General features: G+C 47.6%; 6 protein-coding genes across 6 annotated transcripts; 3 read left to right on the top strand and 3 right to left on the bottom strand.

The window, feature by feature from the left end:
- Positions 1–15: 15 nt before the first annotated feature.
- On the top strand, positions 16–1,575 carry N7469_008041 (Dynamitin subunit 2; the record flags this gene model as incomplete). Its single annotated transcript, XM_056646959.1, has 3 exons — positions 16–54; positions 105–164; positions 223–1,575. The coding sequence occupies 3 exons, from the start codon at positions 16–18 to the stop codon at positions 1,573–1,575; spliced, it is 1,452 nt and encodes a 483-aa protein (XP_056498510.1).
- A 1,000-nt stretch (positions 1,576–2,575) lies between these two features.
- Positions 2,576–3,130, bottom strand: N7469_008040 (YOS1 family protein; the record flags this gene model as incomplete). The annotated part of the gene is made up of 4 exons (XM_056646958.1): positions 2,576–2,631; positions 2,777–2,887; positions 2,982–3,041; positions 3,097–3,130. The coding sequence occupies 4 exons, from the start codon at positions 3,128–3,130 to the stop codon at positions 2,576–2,578; spliced, it is 261 nt and encodes an 86-aa protein (XP_056498509.1).
- A 126-nt stretch (positions 3,131–3,256) lies between these two features.
- On the top strand, positions 3,257–5,055 carry N7469_008039 (dolichyl-P-Man:Man(7)GlcNAc(2)-PP-dolichol alpha-1,6-mannosyltransferase; the record flags this gene model as incomplete). The annotated part of the gene is made up of 3 exons (XM_056646957.1): positions 3,257–3,266; positions 3,328–3,600; positions 3,653–5,055. 3 exons carry the CDS (start codon positions 3,257–3,259, stop codon positions 5,053–5,055), a joined length of 1,686 nt encoding a protein of 561 aa, XP_056498508.1.
- A 3,011-nt stretch (positions 5,056–8,066) lies between these two features.
- N7469_008038 (tat pathway signal sequence domain-containing protein) lies at positions 8,067–10,205 on the bottom strand (the record flags this gene model as incomplete). The annotated part of the gene is made up of 2 exons (XM_056646956.1): positions 8,067–9,197; positions 9,267–10,205. 2 exons carry the CDS (start codon positions 10,203–10,205, stop codon positions 8,067–8,069), a joined length of 2,070 nt encoding a protein of 689 aa, XP_056498507.1.
- An 893-nt stretch (positions 10,206–11,098) lies between these two features.
- Positions 11,099–11,867, top strand: N7469_008037 (LysM peptidoglycan-binding domain-containing protein; the record flags this gene model as incomplete). Its single annotated transcript, XM_056646955.1, has 2 exons — positions 11,099–11,264; positions 11,323–11,867. The coding sequence occupies 2 exons, from the start codon at positions 11,099–11,101 to the stop codon at positions 11,865–11,867; spliced, it is 711 nt and encodes a 236-aa protein (XP_056498506.1).
- A 1,528-nt stretch (positions 11,868–13,395) lies between these two features.
- creB (uncharacterized protein) lies at positions 13,396–15,956 on the bottom strand (the record flags this gene model as incomplete). The annotated part of the gene is made up of 3 exons (XM_056646954.1): positions 13,396–15,549; positions 15,657–15,795; positions 15,952–15,956. The coding sequence occupies 3 exons, from the start codon at positions 15,954–15,956 to the stop codon at positions 13,396–13,398; spliced, it is 2,298 nt and encodes a 765-aa protein (XP_056498505.1).
- Between the last annotated feature and the right edge of the window lie 2,339 nt (positions 15,957–18,295).

Below are 18,295 nucleotides of genomic sequence, written 5' to 3'. Positions count from 1 at the left end.
CTCCTGTCCGCAACGATGGCCTTCAACAAGAAGTACGCCGGTCTTCCTGATCTAGTAAGTTTTCTTCACTTTGATTCTGGATTTATAATACTGACCAACCCCAGGACCCTTCCCCAGATATCTACGAAACCCCTGATTTGACGGACGAGGCATCCACGGTACCCGTAAGCTCGATATTGACTAGACAATGATATAGCACATATTGATAAATTGAGTCTGCAGACAGCAACTGTTCGCACTGAATCCGATCACGATGATGCTGGTACCAGTCCCGATATCGATCGTGAAGGCGTTAATGCAGACCAAGCGCGTATGCATTTTATGGGTGCCGCAGTGGACGCCCGCGATGCCAATTTCTCCGACAGCATTTCTATGAAGCGACAAGCATACCGCAGCAAGGCTAGGAGCCATCGCCGACGGAGACGTGATGATGGCACGGAGGAAGTCGGTGATCTGAGTGACAGTGAGGACGAATCGATTGAACGACGGCTGGCACGTCTGCGACGCGAAGTGGAGGACTTAAAGTTGGAGATGGCCAGCAAGGATTCCACGCAGGGACAGGTGGTCACAGAGAACAATGACTCCCAGCCAGCGGATCAGGGGGAGAAGAAAGAATTGGGCGACGGGGTGGCGGAGTTGAGCCGCGCATTGGATAATCTGCATGCGTCGTCACGAAACGGCCAGACCTCGTACTCTGCAGCTGCGGCCCTTTCTGAAAAGCTTACTCCTGAGTCCAGTATTCCGGCAGCTGGGGCGAACGTACAACAACAGCAATCTTCATCTGGCTCCCCGGCCCCTCCCACTACAACTTCTACGCTATCTCAGGCTCCCTCTTCCGCCGGTATCCTCTCCCACGCAGCTGCATTCGAGGGTCGTTTGGCACTTCTTGAGTCATCTATGGGAATCTCAAGTTCATCGAACCCATTTGTCGGCGATGGCATTCGTGAACCCGCACTTCAGCCTGTTCTTCCTGCTCTGGATCAACTTGCTTCCAGGCTTGGGGCCCTGACGGGCCTGCTAGTCGGTACAAACCCTGCATCCGGCGGCCCTTCTTTGCCGGGCATGACTACTCCACATCTTGAAGCTCTTTCTACAAGGGTGCGCAAGTTGACCACAGACGCCGAGGCACTTGCTTCTGCCCGTAAGCGTGCTGCGGATGCAGCCAAGGCTTCGCAAAATGCACGTCTCGCGAACTCGGAAGATGGAACGCCCGGGCAAGATGGTAGTGGTTTCGGGAATGACGAGCAGACTGCTAAGATTCAAGCTTTATATGCGGCTCTTCCGACAATCCAGTCCCTCCATCCACTTTTACCTAGCGTTCTCGAGCGTCTGCGGTCTCTACGTGCTTGCCATGCTGGCGCAGCCCACGCTGCTGAATCCCTCAACGAGCTTGAAAAGCATCAGGCCGAAATGACATCTGAAATTGAGCAGTGGCGTGAAGGTCTTGCGGCTGTGGAGGAGAAGATGTCGCAAGGTGAGGCTGCTCTGCGTTCCAATGTTGAGACGGTTGAGCCTTGGGTTCGCGATCTCGAATCCCGCATGGCACGCCTGGATGGTCCCCCAGGAGGACTATAGCGGGCTGTGGCTCGTATGACTTCTATTTCTTCCCGCCTGACTCTTGGAAGATCGGGATTTATGATACATTATACCCTGTTGCATGTATTTTCTTTTGCCTATGTACAGTGACTGTCACTTTTCGACTCTGTCTTTGCTCCTATGGGCAGCTTATACTTGCTCATTTTGCGAATGGGAATGGGCAATCACGCTTGGAATCGGCGAATATTATTAGTCCATTCAACTCATGTATAGAGATTGAATGACTATTTGAGGGTTTCAAATGGCAGGTCTCTTGGTCTCTATTTGATACTCATAGGTTGAGTGTACAGAATCAAATTATCTTCTCCAACAAAGAGTCAGACATTAGATCTCGATAAAAACCCCGCAATGATTTGCGAAGCCTAGCCCCGGAAAATCAAGGGTTTCTTCATGTCAGTGTTCGTAGTATCACAAACCCCGATGTCCAATAACAAGCCCTTTCAACGGATTTTGGCGCGCATAAATCACGAGTATTAGCCAAGTTCATGTTATACGCACGACTTTAGAAGGATTTCTCCAATTAATTTACGAATAACGATTACACCAGACCGAGAGTTTTCCTTATTCACTTCTAGTTTTGACAAGGTTCTGAATGGGTATATATAATGGACTAGAAATCTCGGACAAGAAAATCAAAGTCGCTGCAACACACTAGCGAGGACGCACCCAGTCCTATTATGCGTACAGGTAACTAGCAGTCAAATTCCCAGAATTTCGAGGACTTGAGACAGGGTGCCGCCGCCTCATAGCCCCCGTGATCTCCGCGCCATGTAGTATTTCTGTTCGTGAATCGTGTCACCTAAAATTGTGACTGTGAAGTTTTGAGGTCATATTGATTATTATGTATCCGCTGGAATAGCCGTGAAAGGCGTGACGCAAATTGGTGGCAGGAATGGGAGAAGGTGGCCACGATGAACGCGTCCTCCGATTTTCTAGAAGTGGGTGACCTGACGCGCAATGGATGTAGAGGTAGAATATATCAGCCCAGAATGAGCTCGTAGACAATGATGGTTGTATTGATGACGATGAGGGGTACTGCCAGTGAAATCGCAAGTTAGCGTCAACATCGAAGCTTGAAGCAAGCCTGTTTGCCCACTCTTCTTTGTCGAAAGAAGTGCCCTTGGCCCCGGAGAAGAGCGACAACCAAGCATATAAGCAAGGAGATAAAAGAAGAACATACTCCGCATTACTGTCCGCACACTGGCAATTATGTCAATCAGCTTCGCCTTCACGCTCGCGGTGTCGTTGGATGCGCCGAAGCCCGGCTCAGCTTGCGTACGACCCCATCCAACTATATGATTTATTGACGATTAGATAAATGCGAACAAAAATGGGATTTGATGCCATAGGAATATCCGTGATTGGGTGTAGGGAGGGTGACGTACTGCGAGCAAGGAAACGATCCTCGGAAAGGATGGCGATGGAATTGAGTATGAGAATGACAACTGGTAAAGAAGACATTAGTCTAGATTTGTACCAAACAGAGTTCCCTCGACTCACCATAAAAAAGCTTCCCAAGGCCGAAGAAGAACATGGTGGACGCACTGAAGGGGGCGAAGATGGGAGGATGTTCCTGTTTCGTGGGGAGAAAGAAGTGATAAGGCGAAGTGCGGAAAGGCGCCAGATCTCCGGATCAACAACTTCCGCCGATGCAGTCACCATGAGGAATGGTAAGTCTGCGCACTCCCATACCCTGAAATCTTGCAGCAACTAACTTACATGTCGATCTAGCTTTGTATCTGGTGGGACTGATTGTTCCGATTTTGATTTTAATCCATCTCTTTGTCGCTCCGTATACCAAAGTCGAGGAATCGTTCCACGTGCAGGCCATTCACGACATCTCGAATCACGGTCTACCAAGTCTCCAGTCCAAGTTTGACCTGAGATATGATCATTTTGCTTTTCCTGGGGCCGTGCCCCGATCTGCTGTTGGTGCATTGATCCTTGCAAAGTTGTCGCAGCCCTTCGCAGCTTTGAGTGATGGTATCAATCGCCAGATCCTAGGTTAGTGCCAGATGTACTCGTTGCCCTTGATGTAAGCTAATACAGCCTCAAGCCCGAGCCATTCTAGGCATGTACAATGCTGGATCGTTGTTATACTTTGCCCATGGTCTTCAGCGTGGCTTTGGTCAGACCGTAGCAATCTGGTATCTAATCTTTCAAGCTAGCCAGTTCCATGTCATCTACTACGCATCACGGCCGTTGTCAAACATGTTCGCCTTCGGCATGACGACGATTGCCTCACGATTGCTTCTACCGGATTTCACGATACCACGAATTGATGCACGCCGGCGAGCTCGTTTGTCGCTGATCCTGCTCGCCATAGCAGGTATAATCTTCCGGTCCGAGCTGGCACTCTTTGTTGTAACGCAGACTATATTCCTCTTGGCGATGGGTCGTGTTCGATTGATTCAAGATGCTATCATCGCAGGTATCATTAGTCTATTCGTGGGACTTCAGCTCACCGTGGGCATAGACTCCATTTTCTGGAATCGCGTCCCACTTTGGCCAGAATTCGACGCATTCCTCTTCAATGTAGTCTCAGGTCAGTCCTCAGAGTGGGGAACATCACCGTGGTATTTCTACTTTTTGAACGCCCTGCCACGTCTTCTTCTCAATCCTCTGGTCTATCTCCTCGCCATCCCAGTTGCCTTGCGCCAACCAGCCACCCGACAACCGGCTATCCCACTGCTTACTCCGACATTGGCGTTTGTCGTGCTGTACAGTATTCAACCTCACAAGGAGTGGCGTTTCATCATCTACGTTATTCCTTCTCTGACCGCAGTCGCTGCCTTGGGGGCGTCTTATCTTTGGAATCGCCGATCTCGTTCTATGTTCGCCTGTGTCTCCTCTCGTCTTCTGGTTTTCTCGTCCCTGGCTGCATTCAGTCTGTCAAATTTCGTCCTCCTACCGGCCTCAGCAGCTAACTATCCCGGTGCACATGCATTGAACGCTCTTCATCATCGCCACGCTCTAGCCGTGTCCGACGAACTTGATGGTGCCTCGGTCTACTTGGGAAATCTTGCCTGCCAAACCGGTATCACAAGATTTCTTCAGCAGTCCCCTGGCCTGGGATGGTCCTACGACAAGACAGAAGACAAAGCATTGAAGTCTTCGCACGCCTTTTGGAATCAATTCGACTACGTCATTGTTGAAGCTTCTTCCGACAAAGACTATCGTGACAATGACGAGACCCGTCTACGAAGGGTTCTTCAAGACTCTGATTGGGAAACCACCGAAGTGATTGATGGATTTGCAGGGGTTTCTATCTTGAGACCTGGCTCTGCCGCGAATGGTGCCGCTGAGCGACGCCTACTATCTGTTCTTGGTGGTGAGAGTGCGGCAAACTTGTATGATCAAGTCCGTGACTCAGTACGGAAAGTCCTCTTGCGTGGCTGGTGGGTCGAGCTGAAGATGCGCCCTAAGCTCAAGGTGTTGAAGCGAATTCGAGAAGAGTAAGGTAACGAACACCGTACAATGTGATAGAGCTGAGTTCCAAGGGAGATAGCTTATTTCATTTCAATTGATCAAGCTGATCATTATGCTTAAGGAACGACTCAGAAAAGTGCTATACTGATGATTCCCGAGATTTATAGCCATTACTGCCAAGGGGGTAGCGCAACGCATTCATATGATTATATTGTACATAGAATATACAGCTACACTAGTCCTCCCTTTATTTCAAAAACTGCCCAATTTCACAAACTGGTTATGTTGAGTCTCCACCTGGATATTCAACATAACAGTGTCTTCGTTTTTGCCATCATGCTTTTGTGCCCCCTAGTGCAGTATATTGCATCAATTTTATCCCCATATTCAATCAATATAGACACTCAAGTTAAGGAAATCATCGAAATTGCAAGCGACAGGGTAGCACATCTGATAAGATCGACATAGGTCTAGAATAGTCACGTGTGTAACGCGGCCACTGGGAGTGCTCTCCTGATCTCTCAAGTTGTTCCTCTCATGAAACCATCGATCAGCCCACTATTAAGAGCAGAGAGCTGCTGTATCACCGTTTATGGTGTTTCCTGGAAAATTGAGCACAAGCTGCCACGTATGCCGCAGACGAAAAGTCAAGGTGGGTTGATCGCCTTCATTAGGAAGAAATATAATCTAACTATTGCGAAGTGTGACGGAGCCAGACCTGGTTGCAGTCGGTGCGCTAGACACGGCGTTAAATGTAGCGGCTACCCTGAAAAATTTAGTTTTCGCGAGTACAAGCCTCAGCAAAAGCATGAAACTCCAGCTTGTGCATTATCACAGCGACCAGACAATTCTGTCCTTCGCGCCAGAAGTCGTTCGTCAGGTTCGCTGCAAGAACCTCCATTTGCTACAAGTAAAATACCATCTAAAGGACTGTCAGAATGCCCGGATTGGCAATCTCTATGCAACTTTATGAATCGGATCGTCATACAAGTCCATCGTTCACCATGCAGCGGTCATCTGGCTTTCATGCCCGACCTTTTTCGGGAAAAGGGCGCGGCCCCGCACCTGAAACATGCCATTTTAAGTGTCTCTCATCTGACAATATTCAATGATACTGGCCATCGTGAATTTTACTGGAGAGCTCGAAAAAACCATGGCTTGGCTTTAGGACATCTAAACAAAGCTCTTGGTTCTCACGAAAATGCCGTGAAGGATGAAACACTTGCCGCTTGCCTTCTCATGAGCATGTTCTATGTACGTACGGAAGATGCTCTGTTTTTTTCATGTTCCTCATGCTTATGTTGATGTACAGAATTTTGTCCACGAGGGGGAGGGACTCCCTGACCCTCACATGGCTGGAATTTGTAATCTACTACAGTTGCGTGGGAACGAGCAACTAAAAAGCATGTACACCCGGCCACTGATGGCTTGGGTTATTATTCAGGTGGTGCGTGACTCCCTAGTATTCCTTTGCTGTTTATTAGTTTGTCAACTAACCTTGCATTTAAACAGCAAAGTCAAGCTTTTGGAACAAACAAATTCAAATATGTCAAGCTTCCACAATTGATTGAAGATATACCAAAGCCTGACTGTGTACTCGGTGCTGGTATTTTAAATTGCAGGATATCCCACTTCTGTCAACTCGTTTCAGATATGCACGATCCTTCCGCTTACTCAAGTAACGAGAGAAATTCAAGACAAGAAGAGACTTTGAGAAAAACACTCACGCTTGCTCGTTACATGATCGACGAAATTGACATATGGAATGCTTCCATTCCATCTCACTGGAAGATACAATACCAATTTGAGAGCTTTGATAGAGCTGCTGCATCCACAGACTCACCTCGTGATCCATGGACTCTAACCTTCCTAGCATCTACTCAATCCGCGCAGCTGGTCTTCTATGCTCATGTTATTTCATGTTGCGAACAAAGTCGAGAACAGGGCAAAGAGTTCAATATGCCAAATTTCTCTGCTGATCTAGTTGCATTTGAAAGGGGTGTCACGGATCGAGCAGCTCACCTTCTCAAAACAATTTGCTATACAATATCCACCGCAATTGGATTCCTAGACACGGGTGGCAATTTCCATCCTGTTCCGGGACTTCGATTTGCGAACAATAACTCTTTAATATGGCCAATTTGGGCGGTCCTCACTTGCCCACTCGCATGCGACGATCAAACAGAACTTTGTCGACGATCTTTGGAATTCATTGGACAAAATACCGGACACAAGTTGGCACTCTTTTTGTCCGAAAAAGCATCGGCGCATATATAGTACTCTGGAAACGAATAATTGTTTGAGGTATGAGTCAAAGTATTCAATGAAATCGTTGGAACACGAAGTGAATTTCATGTTTGGAAAGTAGAACGGCGAGCCAAAACGTGTATGTACAAGTCAATCGTCCATTGGAAAATTCAACCAATCATCCGCTCCCCCTATATAAACGACCACCTCAAAGCTTCGTTTATGCCGATCGTGTCAATACCGATGTTCAAAGCCTTCCTACGGGTACTACAAGTATGTACTGTGTGTTGGACACATCCTCCTTTGATCGACAAGGAACGTCCAAATTAGGTTTCAAGCAGCGAAAAGTGGAGCATCATACCCTAATTACGCCAGGGCCGCAAAGCGTACTCGTGCAGGCCAGTGGAATATTCAGACTCCGCCATCGGGGATTCAGGAACGTATACGACGGAAATTTTCCTATTGCGGGGGTCATGCCAGCATAGTTATTATACAGGTGTAAATTAAAAGTGATACGCGGACACCCATTCAGGAAAACAAGTCCGATGATGGTGGGTCTGGTCCAAACGATGTACTGGTCCATAGCGGAAGATGATTGCTGAAACACCATGATGTGAATACTATTGAACATATCTTCATTGACGAAACCATTTGGCATTTAATTGCTTCAATAACGATAAAATACATGATAAATGTAGCTTTTGTTCGGCCTCAGGCGCCAGAGCAAAATACTCCCTCCTGTAAAGTACTATGCCAGTACGTACTCCTCAGGAAGATCGAATGCAAGATGAATACTAGGGAGCATGTCTCTTTCGAAATGGGCAGCTTGCACCCGACTCGCTCGCCGGATAGAACATTGGCATGGCGTCTTCCCACAGGCTGTTGGTCATGGGCTTCTTGTTTTTGCCGTCACTATCCATAAGCATGATTACTGCGTATGGCTGCATTGAGTCATCATATAGGGGTGCCTCCTGTTGAAATCCATACATGGCAGTGCTGTAGAGGATCTGACCATTTTGAGTCCACACCGCATGAGCATCGCTGGCAATAGACTCAGTGACCTGAACCAGGTCCGTCCCGTCTAAGTTCATGGTGAATATATCGTAGTTATCGTGGAAGTTGGACCAGTTTGTGCGACGAGTAAAAAGAACCCTTTTGCCATCTGGTGAAAATGCTGGGAGATTATCCCACTCGGTTGTAAGCTGGGTTACCTCACGAGTGGTTACATCGACGATGGCAAGCCCTATACTTCCGATAGTAGTGCCATTGCTAGCAGTACCGGGCCATGTGCGAAATATCACTTTGGTTCCATCGTGATTATATGATGGAAATCCGTAATTCGTGATGTTGTTGCCTGCAAGAAGAGTTACATCCTTGCCATACTCGTTGGCGCTGAAGATAAAGCCCGGCGAGCTCTGACGACCAACGAAATATGCTCCAAACCCAAATGTGATGTTTATATCACCGGGACCCCAATTACCTTGGTAGGCACGGGCATTATATCCTTCAGCGATAGAAGGATTGATCATAGCCTTCTTGGTCTCGAAAAGAGTGACTTGGTCCGTACCATTCATTGATAGTCGCATAAGGTTGCTCTCGGCGGGGCCTTCCATCTGTTGCGACATGACCATCATAGGACATCCAGAGCGTTTTCCCATTGGAAATACATCAGTAAAGCGATAATCCCAATTCGAGTCAAAGTCCCAGAGTTTCGTATACTGACTTCTTGAGGTTGACGTACTACCTCCTGTGGGACCTTGCTTCTCATAAATGATGTATCTGCCGTCTGGTGACCAGGTTGGCGAACGCAATGCTGGTGTCATTTGGTTCATTGGGATTGTCCGGTACTGTGTATAGTTTTTGCCGGACTGGGAAACGTAACAGATCCCATTGCTAGATGTCTCTTTCAAGACATAGCCGATGACCTGTTCAATACGAGAGAATATGATGTTAAGCGTCATAACATTTCAGCCGATAGGTCGGAGAAAACTCACATCCTTCGTCACAAATCTAGGGCTTATCTTAACCCCCGGCCCTGTAGCATGTATCGTGCGACCTTTGCCCGAAGGAAAATCCACCGAGACAATACTAGAATTTAGGGACGATCCATACAGCAGTTCCGGCTGCAGACGTCCATTGTACGTATCCTCGGTCTGCATCTCATAGAACACCAGACGCTTCCCATCTGGGGAGAACTGTGGAGAGCCCTGTGTATAGTTGGAACGTGAGGAAACCAAGTGAAAATCATCCCCGTTGGGTCGAGCCGCATAGATAGATAGCTCTTGGGTATGCTCCCAGCCTGCACCAGCACTATGACCACGCCATGGCGTGTTGCGATCTGAGGTAAAGACAACCCACTCCGAATCAGGAGACCAAGTCGGTTTGAAGTAGCCATTTGGTAGCGTGGGATTAGCTGCTCCAGCAATTCCATTGGCCAGAGTCAAGTTCTTCAGATCGCCCGTTTCCAAGTCCATCAACATGATGTTGCTGGTGTGGTTATATCGGCTCGTGCTAAATGCCAGCATCTTACCGTCTGGAGAAATCTCTCCTGAGTCGTCAACACCGTCCGATACTGCAAGTGGCTCCGGCGATCCTGATGTTACCTCTGAACCATTGATGGCTACACGATACACGTCTGCCTGGCCATTGCCCCTGCGTTCAGAGGTGAAAGTGACCCATTTACCATCCGCAGACCAGGAAGCCCGAAATTCGAACGCCGTATTAGATCCAAGTAGAAGTCTCTCGTTGGATCCATCAGCCTCGGCGATGTATAGCCTGGAGTAATTAGGGCTAATACGATTGTGCAAAAAAGTGCCCAGCTGGCCAGTAGAGCTTGCATCGTTAACGGAGCTGCTTTGAGGCGAGCCGAGTAGTCCATGCCCTAGTGTTGCAATTGTCAAAGACAGCCAAGTTAATACTCTGTAGCTGCGCATGATGATAATGATTCGGCGTGATGGCAGACTGTTCACAATTATCAAAAGCAAGATACTGAGTCATGTATTCAGGTGGTCTCAAAAGAGGGCCTCTTTTTTAAATAGCCCTTGATCCTCTTCTTCAAATTTATTATCTAGATGAATTTCCACAAAACAATATCAAACAGGTACTCCATAGAAGACTACCAGAACGGGAGCGGGTCTGTCTTGCATCAGGGCACCTCGGAGTGGGTAAAATTCCAGAATAGGTAAAACATACCGAGATATGTATCTGCTGTCACAATCAGCACCTAAACAGTTGTACATACATCTGTAGTCGCTGCACCATAACCAGCCCAAAAATTTGTATTAATCAAGAAAAAAAGGATTGTTCGATAACGAAATGTGGAGGCCAACCGAGGCCGACATAGCCGATACTGACGGAGTATAAACGAACGTCGATCTTGCGTGAGCGAAGCACCTCAAGCACATTAAACCGAGATTCCTTGTAATACAGGCCGTGCTCCACATCGGAATATTGCATATTTGAGACCTTTCATATAGCCTTAAGTCCGAGGTGGGTTTATCATAGCTCGCCGCGCGTGCATCTATCTCATGCAGGTCGTAATCATCGTCTCTCCGTCCATGAGAGAAGTACTGTTCAAATGGGGAAAACTACGCTCGATCTTGACGATCTCTGCCCAGAAAATGAAATGTTATACCAAAGAAAAGGGGAAGATGAAGAACACTGAAGGGTAGTAGAGCTCCACTGGCTGGCCAACCCAGAAATACTTAAATTATGCCTTGCGCTCACCAAGAGCTCTAATTCCAAACACTCTTTCATTACTAGACGCTCCTTTTTTCATTCGCCCTTCGCAGCTATGCATCTGGCTTCTACCATCATTCAAGCCACAATGGCTTTCATGATCGCCTCTACGACTGGAGCCCAGGCCACCTGCAACCCCAAGTCTCTCAACACGACAACTTTCAACTATTACAACGACGTGGAGAATCAAACTATTCACGACATCGCTGTCAAGTTCAATCGAGGTGTCTGCGACATTGGCCGTGCTAACTTGAGTGCGTCATCCCATGTTACCGCTCTATATCTAAGCCCGCTGACCATGAATAATTACAGTGGTCGACGTGTCCGTTGTACCCTACGTTGGTCAGACTTTCATCATTCCAGGTGAAGTCTGTCATCCCGATTGGACTTCTTGCGTGATAGATGGACCGGGACCAAACGACTGTTTAGCCGGTGGGCCGCGCCTCTACTACACCCTGAACGGCGACACCCTTTGGAAGATCGCCGGACGCCTCAATATGACCGTTGATTCTATTAAATGTGGTGGTGACGGCTGCAGTCCCAAGACAAACTGTACTAATGGCATCTGCCCTGGTGGTGGCGGTAGTCAGTACAGCACGAATGAAACCATTCCGGCAGGTCAATTCATCAAGATTCCTATGTGCTTTCCAAGTGCATGCGATATCGAACCATACACTTTCTCTAAGGGAGTTTATAAGGATCTTGCAGACAAATACGGCTCGACTGTGGGGCAGATTCAGATGCTGAGTCCGACCTACAATTACAGTTATATCGCCAATGAGGGTGGCACTGCTCCTCCCATTGGCATCGCTAAGAACTGTCGTTTGTTGTCGTCGAATTACACGATCTTGGATTAGTCAATAATAGACTTATGCTAGAACTACGTGGGTACAAGACTTCAATTTCATGTTTCGATCAAAACCCATGCATTATATTCAGACTGTTGTGAATAGAACTCGAAGATGATTCTCAAGACCATAATGTAATCCAATCCGTTATTTTTAGCCTCCTTGTCTAGTAGTACTGATATTAGCTATGGATTCCCAGCTCCCATCTACTGGTATGAACACCGCTTCTCTACCAGTACACTGTGGTACAAGTAGGTGAATTTCACTTTATCATCTCCCCAAGAAATTCATATTCTAAGAAACGTTTATAATTGAGGTTTATAATTCAAATAGACAAACTTATCGGAGAATCGTCTGCAGTGGAAAATATTTGCATATATGGGGACACGCTGAAAAAAAGGAGCAATTGGCTGGTTGTGATGAATCGGATGACTGGTGAGGCTGAGTTGACAATTCCTACGGGTATCCATGTTGATAGTTGACCATCTTCTTCCCTCTTGACTTCAACCCATTGAGGAAATACAGGTGTAGTTCGTATATGTGAATAGAATACCTAACATTGATGTGGACAATACGGACTGAACAGGATATCTTTGACGCCTTGTCAATCCTCATGATTTATGTGAAATTTTAGCCAAATTGGTTTCTTTTCCAAGATCTCGGCGGTTTTATATACTTGAACTATGTCATTCGTTGAATATTGAATTTTTGTAGGCATTTGTAGTGTGATGAATTGAATAGGGCTGGATAAATATGAAAATTTGAGATTTGTTCTTAACCATCTTACTTGAAGGAAACAATACTACGCTGTAAAACTATTTGATACGAACCTGAAGCGCTTTCTCCTGTTCTGAAAATTGTATGATAGCTAGTATTCGGCTATATTCACAATGCAATTGCCCTCGTACTAGCAGAGGTCTGAAAGGCTAACCTAACCGAAAGACACGTTTCAACGTGACAAACAAGAATTCGCTCAAGGCTGAAGATTCAAAAGCAAGTAAAAAAAAAGTAAGAAGACAACGAAGGAAAAAAAAGAAGAAAAAAAAAAACGCCAAAATCCTAATTCCACGCTCGCCAGCATTTGCAAAATGAGAAAAATTCCTAAATCGAATGAAAAAACGCCTGCTTTCACGCCAAACATGACAGATCCCGTTGAGGTAGATATCATGCCGTTAAACATAATACAAAAGACCATCAGCGACAAAGAGAGCAAAATATCAAGCAAACAAAAAAGATTCAAAGAGAAGCACAAGCATCAACTTAGCCATAATAGAACATCCAATATAGTCTAGCAAGACATGGCCTGATATCTGTTTCGGGAAGAGACAGATCCCGGGAGAATGGGACGAAGAGTGGTAGCTAAGATAGTAAGAAATGTAATGATACATTCACGAAAAAGCTATGTGCAAAAAGCAATCGGCGCTCATATGTGCATGATGATAGTTTGGGGGTATCTCGGAAAGCTCGACTGGAAGCCGTCATGCATGAAAAGAGAATGCCACCTATGAAAAATGTTTGGGGTAAAAAAAAGTAGAGATCAGGCCGTTCTCTTGAAACTGAGGGATCTCCAACGGTGTGTATGACCGGTCTTCTCGGTCTTGTTATCCTTGACTGGCGGAGGGCCATTTCGAGAGGTCATTTTAGGATTGTAAATATTGGGGGTTTCCTTCGCTGGCACAGGTGGTCTTTCTGGCTCAGTCTCTGCAGTCGTATTCGTCGTATTCGTAGTGTTGGTGGTATTGGTAGTGTTGGTAGTGTTAGTTGTATTGGTCGTACTCGTCGTACTGGCAGCATTGGTGTTGATGGCGATAGGCGTTTCAGGCAATGGAGTCGCGGCCAAGTCAGAGGTGGACATTCGAGGCTCTTTATCCTTGCTTAAGCGTTGGCTGAGACTGCGAGAACTTCGCTTAAACAGGCCAAAGGATTTCCTAGGAGAGCCATTCTCGGCCGCGACATCGTTCGAATCAGCCTTGCTCCTTTCGATTGCCATCCTCAACTCCTCAGCTTCACGCTGCGCTTCTAATTGTCGTTGGTGGTCGGCCTCCTTGCGACGAGCCTTTTCTGCTTTCTCCCTCTCTTTCTCTTCTGCTTTAAGACGTGCCTTTTCCTTTTTGGCGGCAACGTCGCTCTTTTTGGGGCTCAAAGGCGGTGGTTGCTCATCAGGAATGGGAGGTAGTGGTGGCTGGTGAGGTTGAGCGGTTGGTACCGGTGAAGGCTCCAATTCAGGAACTTCGTGGTGAGTCGGCATCATTTGCGGTGCTGTTGGCGTCTTCTGAATAGGATAAAGTCTGTTTTGATCCTCGGACGGCACCTGGGATGCACTATTGACATGGACCAACCCAGGGGACAATGGGTATCCGTTGGCCTTCGATGTCTCTCCTACATCAGCATTCGCGGTTGTGGATGCTTGATCTTCCTGGGCTTGTTCTCGAAGAATGGCCTCCAGAGTGGTTTCCTGGTAGAAAAGAACATATGCGCATGCAAGCCCTGGTCGATCCCCGAAAAAGTTCCGAACATAGTTCTTGTCGACCGGTTCTACGAGCTCATCATCAAAGAGCAACCACCCGCGATCTTCTGTCTTGATAATCGCAACGTAGTGACCGTGATACGGACCACCACCAATGTGAACTACAACCGCATATAGCTCGTAAAGGCGATCAGGGTCCTCTGCATCATCGGTGGTATTGAATAGTCGGAGGTGATAGGGATAGACAACGCGGTGAAATAATTTCTGGAGCCGTTGCAGATCTTCGGTGTATTTAAAACGCTTCAGGTGCAGCGCCAATACACGCGGCAAGCGCTTGATTTTCATTCGCTTCTCTGCTTCTTGCAGACCACCACAATTATCGCAATGGAACTTGTTTCGCTCGCAGAGCATCTCCTCGGCAGAAAACTTGCGAAGGCAGGATGTCACTGACGAGTGCTGTTCCAAATCTACCGAAAGATCCAAGAAAACCTCATCTCGTTGGGAGACCTTCTCACAGGTTAGACACTTGGTCTCCGAAGTCAGCGTCCCCTCAAACAATTCATGCACCCATCTCGTAGTGTTCGGTGATTTTGAGCCAGTGCTGCTGGTCAACATGCCCAAGGAATCTGCACTCTCGGTAGGCGCAAGTGCTTTATCCGCGAAATTCTGTTTCGTAGCCTCGGCCTCAACATTTGATACCACTTCGTTCAGTAAGAGATTCAAGAACTCGTGTGCATCCTGGTGCATTGGGGTCCGGAACATTTCATTCTCGCGTCGTAGCACATCCAAAAATTGTTGCGGTCGGATAATCCCAATCCGTGATTGACTTCCCACTAGCGACTCAAAGATATCTTTCAGCGAGGTGAATAACGATTCGGACATGCCGTAGCTGGTAGAATTGTTCTTGGTTTCAAGGATCGGCATCGTCTGAAGAGCCACCTTCTTCTTATATTCTGCCGAGTCCTTGTCCTCGGGCTTCTGCGGTTGATTTGGAGGAACTCCGGCACCGCGCGATGTTGGTTGCGGCGGAGTAGCCTTTTGCTTTGCGGCCAGGGCTTCGGCTTCAATGTGGGCATTGGGGTTCTGAAATCGCAAGTTCTGGGCGAGGGCGGCTTCGAGACTTTCGACGGGGGTACGCTGAGGGTAGTTTATGACGGCTTCGCGGAAAGGAACGGAATAGTAGAGGCATTGTAATATGGAATTGCAATAACATGTATTTCCGTACTGCAGTGGACAAGCGCATGGGCGCCGTTTAGATCAGTCTTCGGGAGTCCTTTCACTTCACTTGCGATAATGGAAAACAAACACGTGAGGGGAAATATATATCTCACGTTTTCCATTCCAAAGAATTTATCACTTCCATCACCACGAATCGGACCTAAATCTTGCAGTCGTTTCTCGAGCGGGGACATCTGCGGAGTCTGGGGGGTCCTTTTTGACGGGGGCCGGGGCGGGCGTTGAGGTGGCGGCCTGTATTCAACCGAGAGACGAGACAGTTCATTTAGCCAAGAGTCCCATGCAAATTGATGAGAAGTGAAAATTGCACGGTGTATGCCAAGGGCCACACGCTCTCTGCTGTACCACGCGCACGAAAGGGATCATGCTCGTCGGGAAGGGCGAACTTACCCCATTGGCCTTGGGCCGATGAAAGAGCTTCATAGTCAAATCGGCTGATTGGTGACAGCCCACTGCATGGAAGCAGACACGATTAAAGGGCGAAACAACAGCAGTCACAGTCGCAACACATAGGCCGGTGATGTCAAGTTACAAGAGCAGAGGGGAAGGAGAGTGGGAAAGAAAAAAGAGGACGAGCAAAAGGTGAGGGAAGGGTGAGGGGCGAAAGAGAGAAAGAGAGAGTCTCGGGGAGGCTGAGAGAAGATCGGGGCAGAATGAGGCTAGGAAAGTTCGGCGGAGAGCGTCCGGGGAAATTGATTAGTGTGCAACAAGTTTGGTATGTTGGGGGAAGAGACAAAGCCAGATTAGAAACAGTGGATTGTAGGGGACTGTGAGTTGAACTGCAGGAACCGGCAGAACAAGCACAAACACGAGGAATGAGAAACGAGAAAAGGCGCGTCAGAAGGGATGTGGCGCAGGGAGTCTTGGGGGAAATAATCGGGAATGGTGCGGAGGACTACAGTAGACAGTAGACAGTAGACAGTAGACAGTGACCGGGATTTCTAATGTAGATGTAGTGTAGATGTCTGGGTATAGATACAGTGGTTCATATGCTGACTGTATCTATACTCAGATATCTACAGAATACAGTCACTGATACTAAGTAATTGTATACACTGATATCATAAGTAATTGTATACTGCTGTACTGTATGAGTAACGACTGCTGTAAAAGTGGAATCATCCAGAAAACCCTCCTCCGCACTCTTCGACCGAAAGCCACGTGGAGTCTGAAAGCAGGTACTCGGCCAATCGCCGATTTTCTTCTTCCGCGCTCATTTGGGCAAAACTTCTCTTTTCACACCGAGAGCTCACCGGATATATCGGAGGATGATGGAGATTGATGGAGAACTTCTCTTATGGAGAATCGTTGTGTCTGGTTGCACAAAGAAGACCTGTTCAGACCCAGAATTGTTGCCTTGGATCTTTTATCATTGGTCTTTGTTATCCCTTCCCCCCACGGCTCACCATGGAACTTCCCTCTCATTTTCAACCGGCACACCCTAGTCATCCAGGCGCTAAAATAAAGTGGAGGTTTGATGAACTCTCTCAACCCGCAACCGTTGCCTGGCGATTGGCCCCATTCTGTCCATGGCTCACGGGCCATGTGTCCGCCCCTCGCATGGCTTCATTTGATCCAATTATCATCTCCCTTGTCGTGGGTCATGTCTCGTTAGTGGCGGTGGAGTCAGATTCCCCCCTCTCTCTCTCCAGTTCTGGCCCCTCCCTCCCCAGGTTACCTACATACTATGGTATGTATGCGTTCACTCTGGCGAATCCCTCGTCTTGCTGCCTTCAAGTAATACCGGGGAAGAAAGAAATGAAGGGTGGGAAGAGATCTGAACATACAGAGTACCGCTGCAGGCAATTGTCGTGGGGGATCAACCAGACATACGAGGCGTCTTCTGACCGCGCGGTCCGTGTTCCTCCAATAGAATCACATTTACATATTGTACGGGGTACTGTGTTTATACATGACATGCATTGGACTTCCTACTGTAGTATGTACATAGTGCCATTTCCGGCGACCTTCCGAGCATCTCCCCGGGAAATGCGCAGTCCCGCAAGGGAGTCAGTCTACTTCATATCGAGTAGGTATTGATTGTACCGAGTACAGCTGTAGTATACCTTGCACCATTATTGATACAGTTATTAACGCAGGAGGCGCACGCTAATCCCCTTGTGGGACTCTTGTCATGCATTCCAAAGCCCGCTGCCTACAATGTCCACCCAATCGTCCTAATTGATTACCGACTGGGCAGGTCCGTTACCCTTCATCCTCCTGAGCCCATCCGCAAGGATCTCGTCAGGATACCACACCACATTCACATCCTGCCATCCCTTGTTTGGGGGCCAAGGCTACAGTGTACCTACAGTATGGGAGGGTTACAGAGAATTCCTGACTTCTGATTTCAACCGATAGATATCAGCTATCAATTTGGACAGTACGATGTATGTTCAAGATAAAATATACAAAAGTACTCCGTACATACTCCACACTACGGTAGGTACACAGTGCTCCGCTCGTACGGAGTTGTCGTTGATGCGATAACATCATAGTGGGGGCCCTTCTCTCGGGAGAAATCAACCGCCGTGGACCTCTTTCGGGCAGGAAGTCATGTTCAACGGAACTCCACCCGTGACATAGCGGATTGCGAGATAACTATACTATGTACTCCATTCTGATTCAATCAACACTACAGAAGCTATGGTGGCACTTGCTTGGCATCCCCCATTCATGATTCGAGCTGATGTATGGTTGCACTCGCTCCCAGCCATTGCGCTGACCGTCTCAA

This window comes from Penicillium citrinum (genome assembly GCF_028827155.1).
Source record: "Penicillium citrinum strain IBT 23319 chromosome Unknown utg000007l:1.0-2040159.0:1.0-2041076.0, whole genome shotgun sequence".
NCBI lineage: Eukaryota > Fungi > Ascomycota > Eurotiomycetes > Eurotiales > Aspergillaceae > Penicillium > Penicillium citrinum.
The sequence above is the reverse complement of the archived record's forward strand: the minus strand, read 5'-3'. Positions and strand labels throughout refer to the sequence as shown.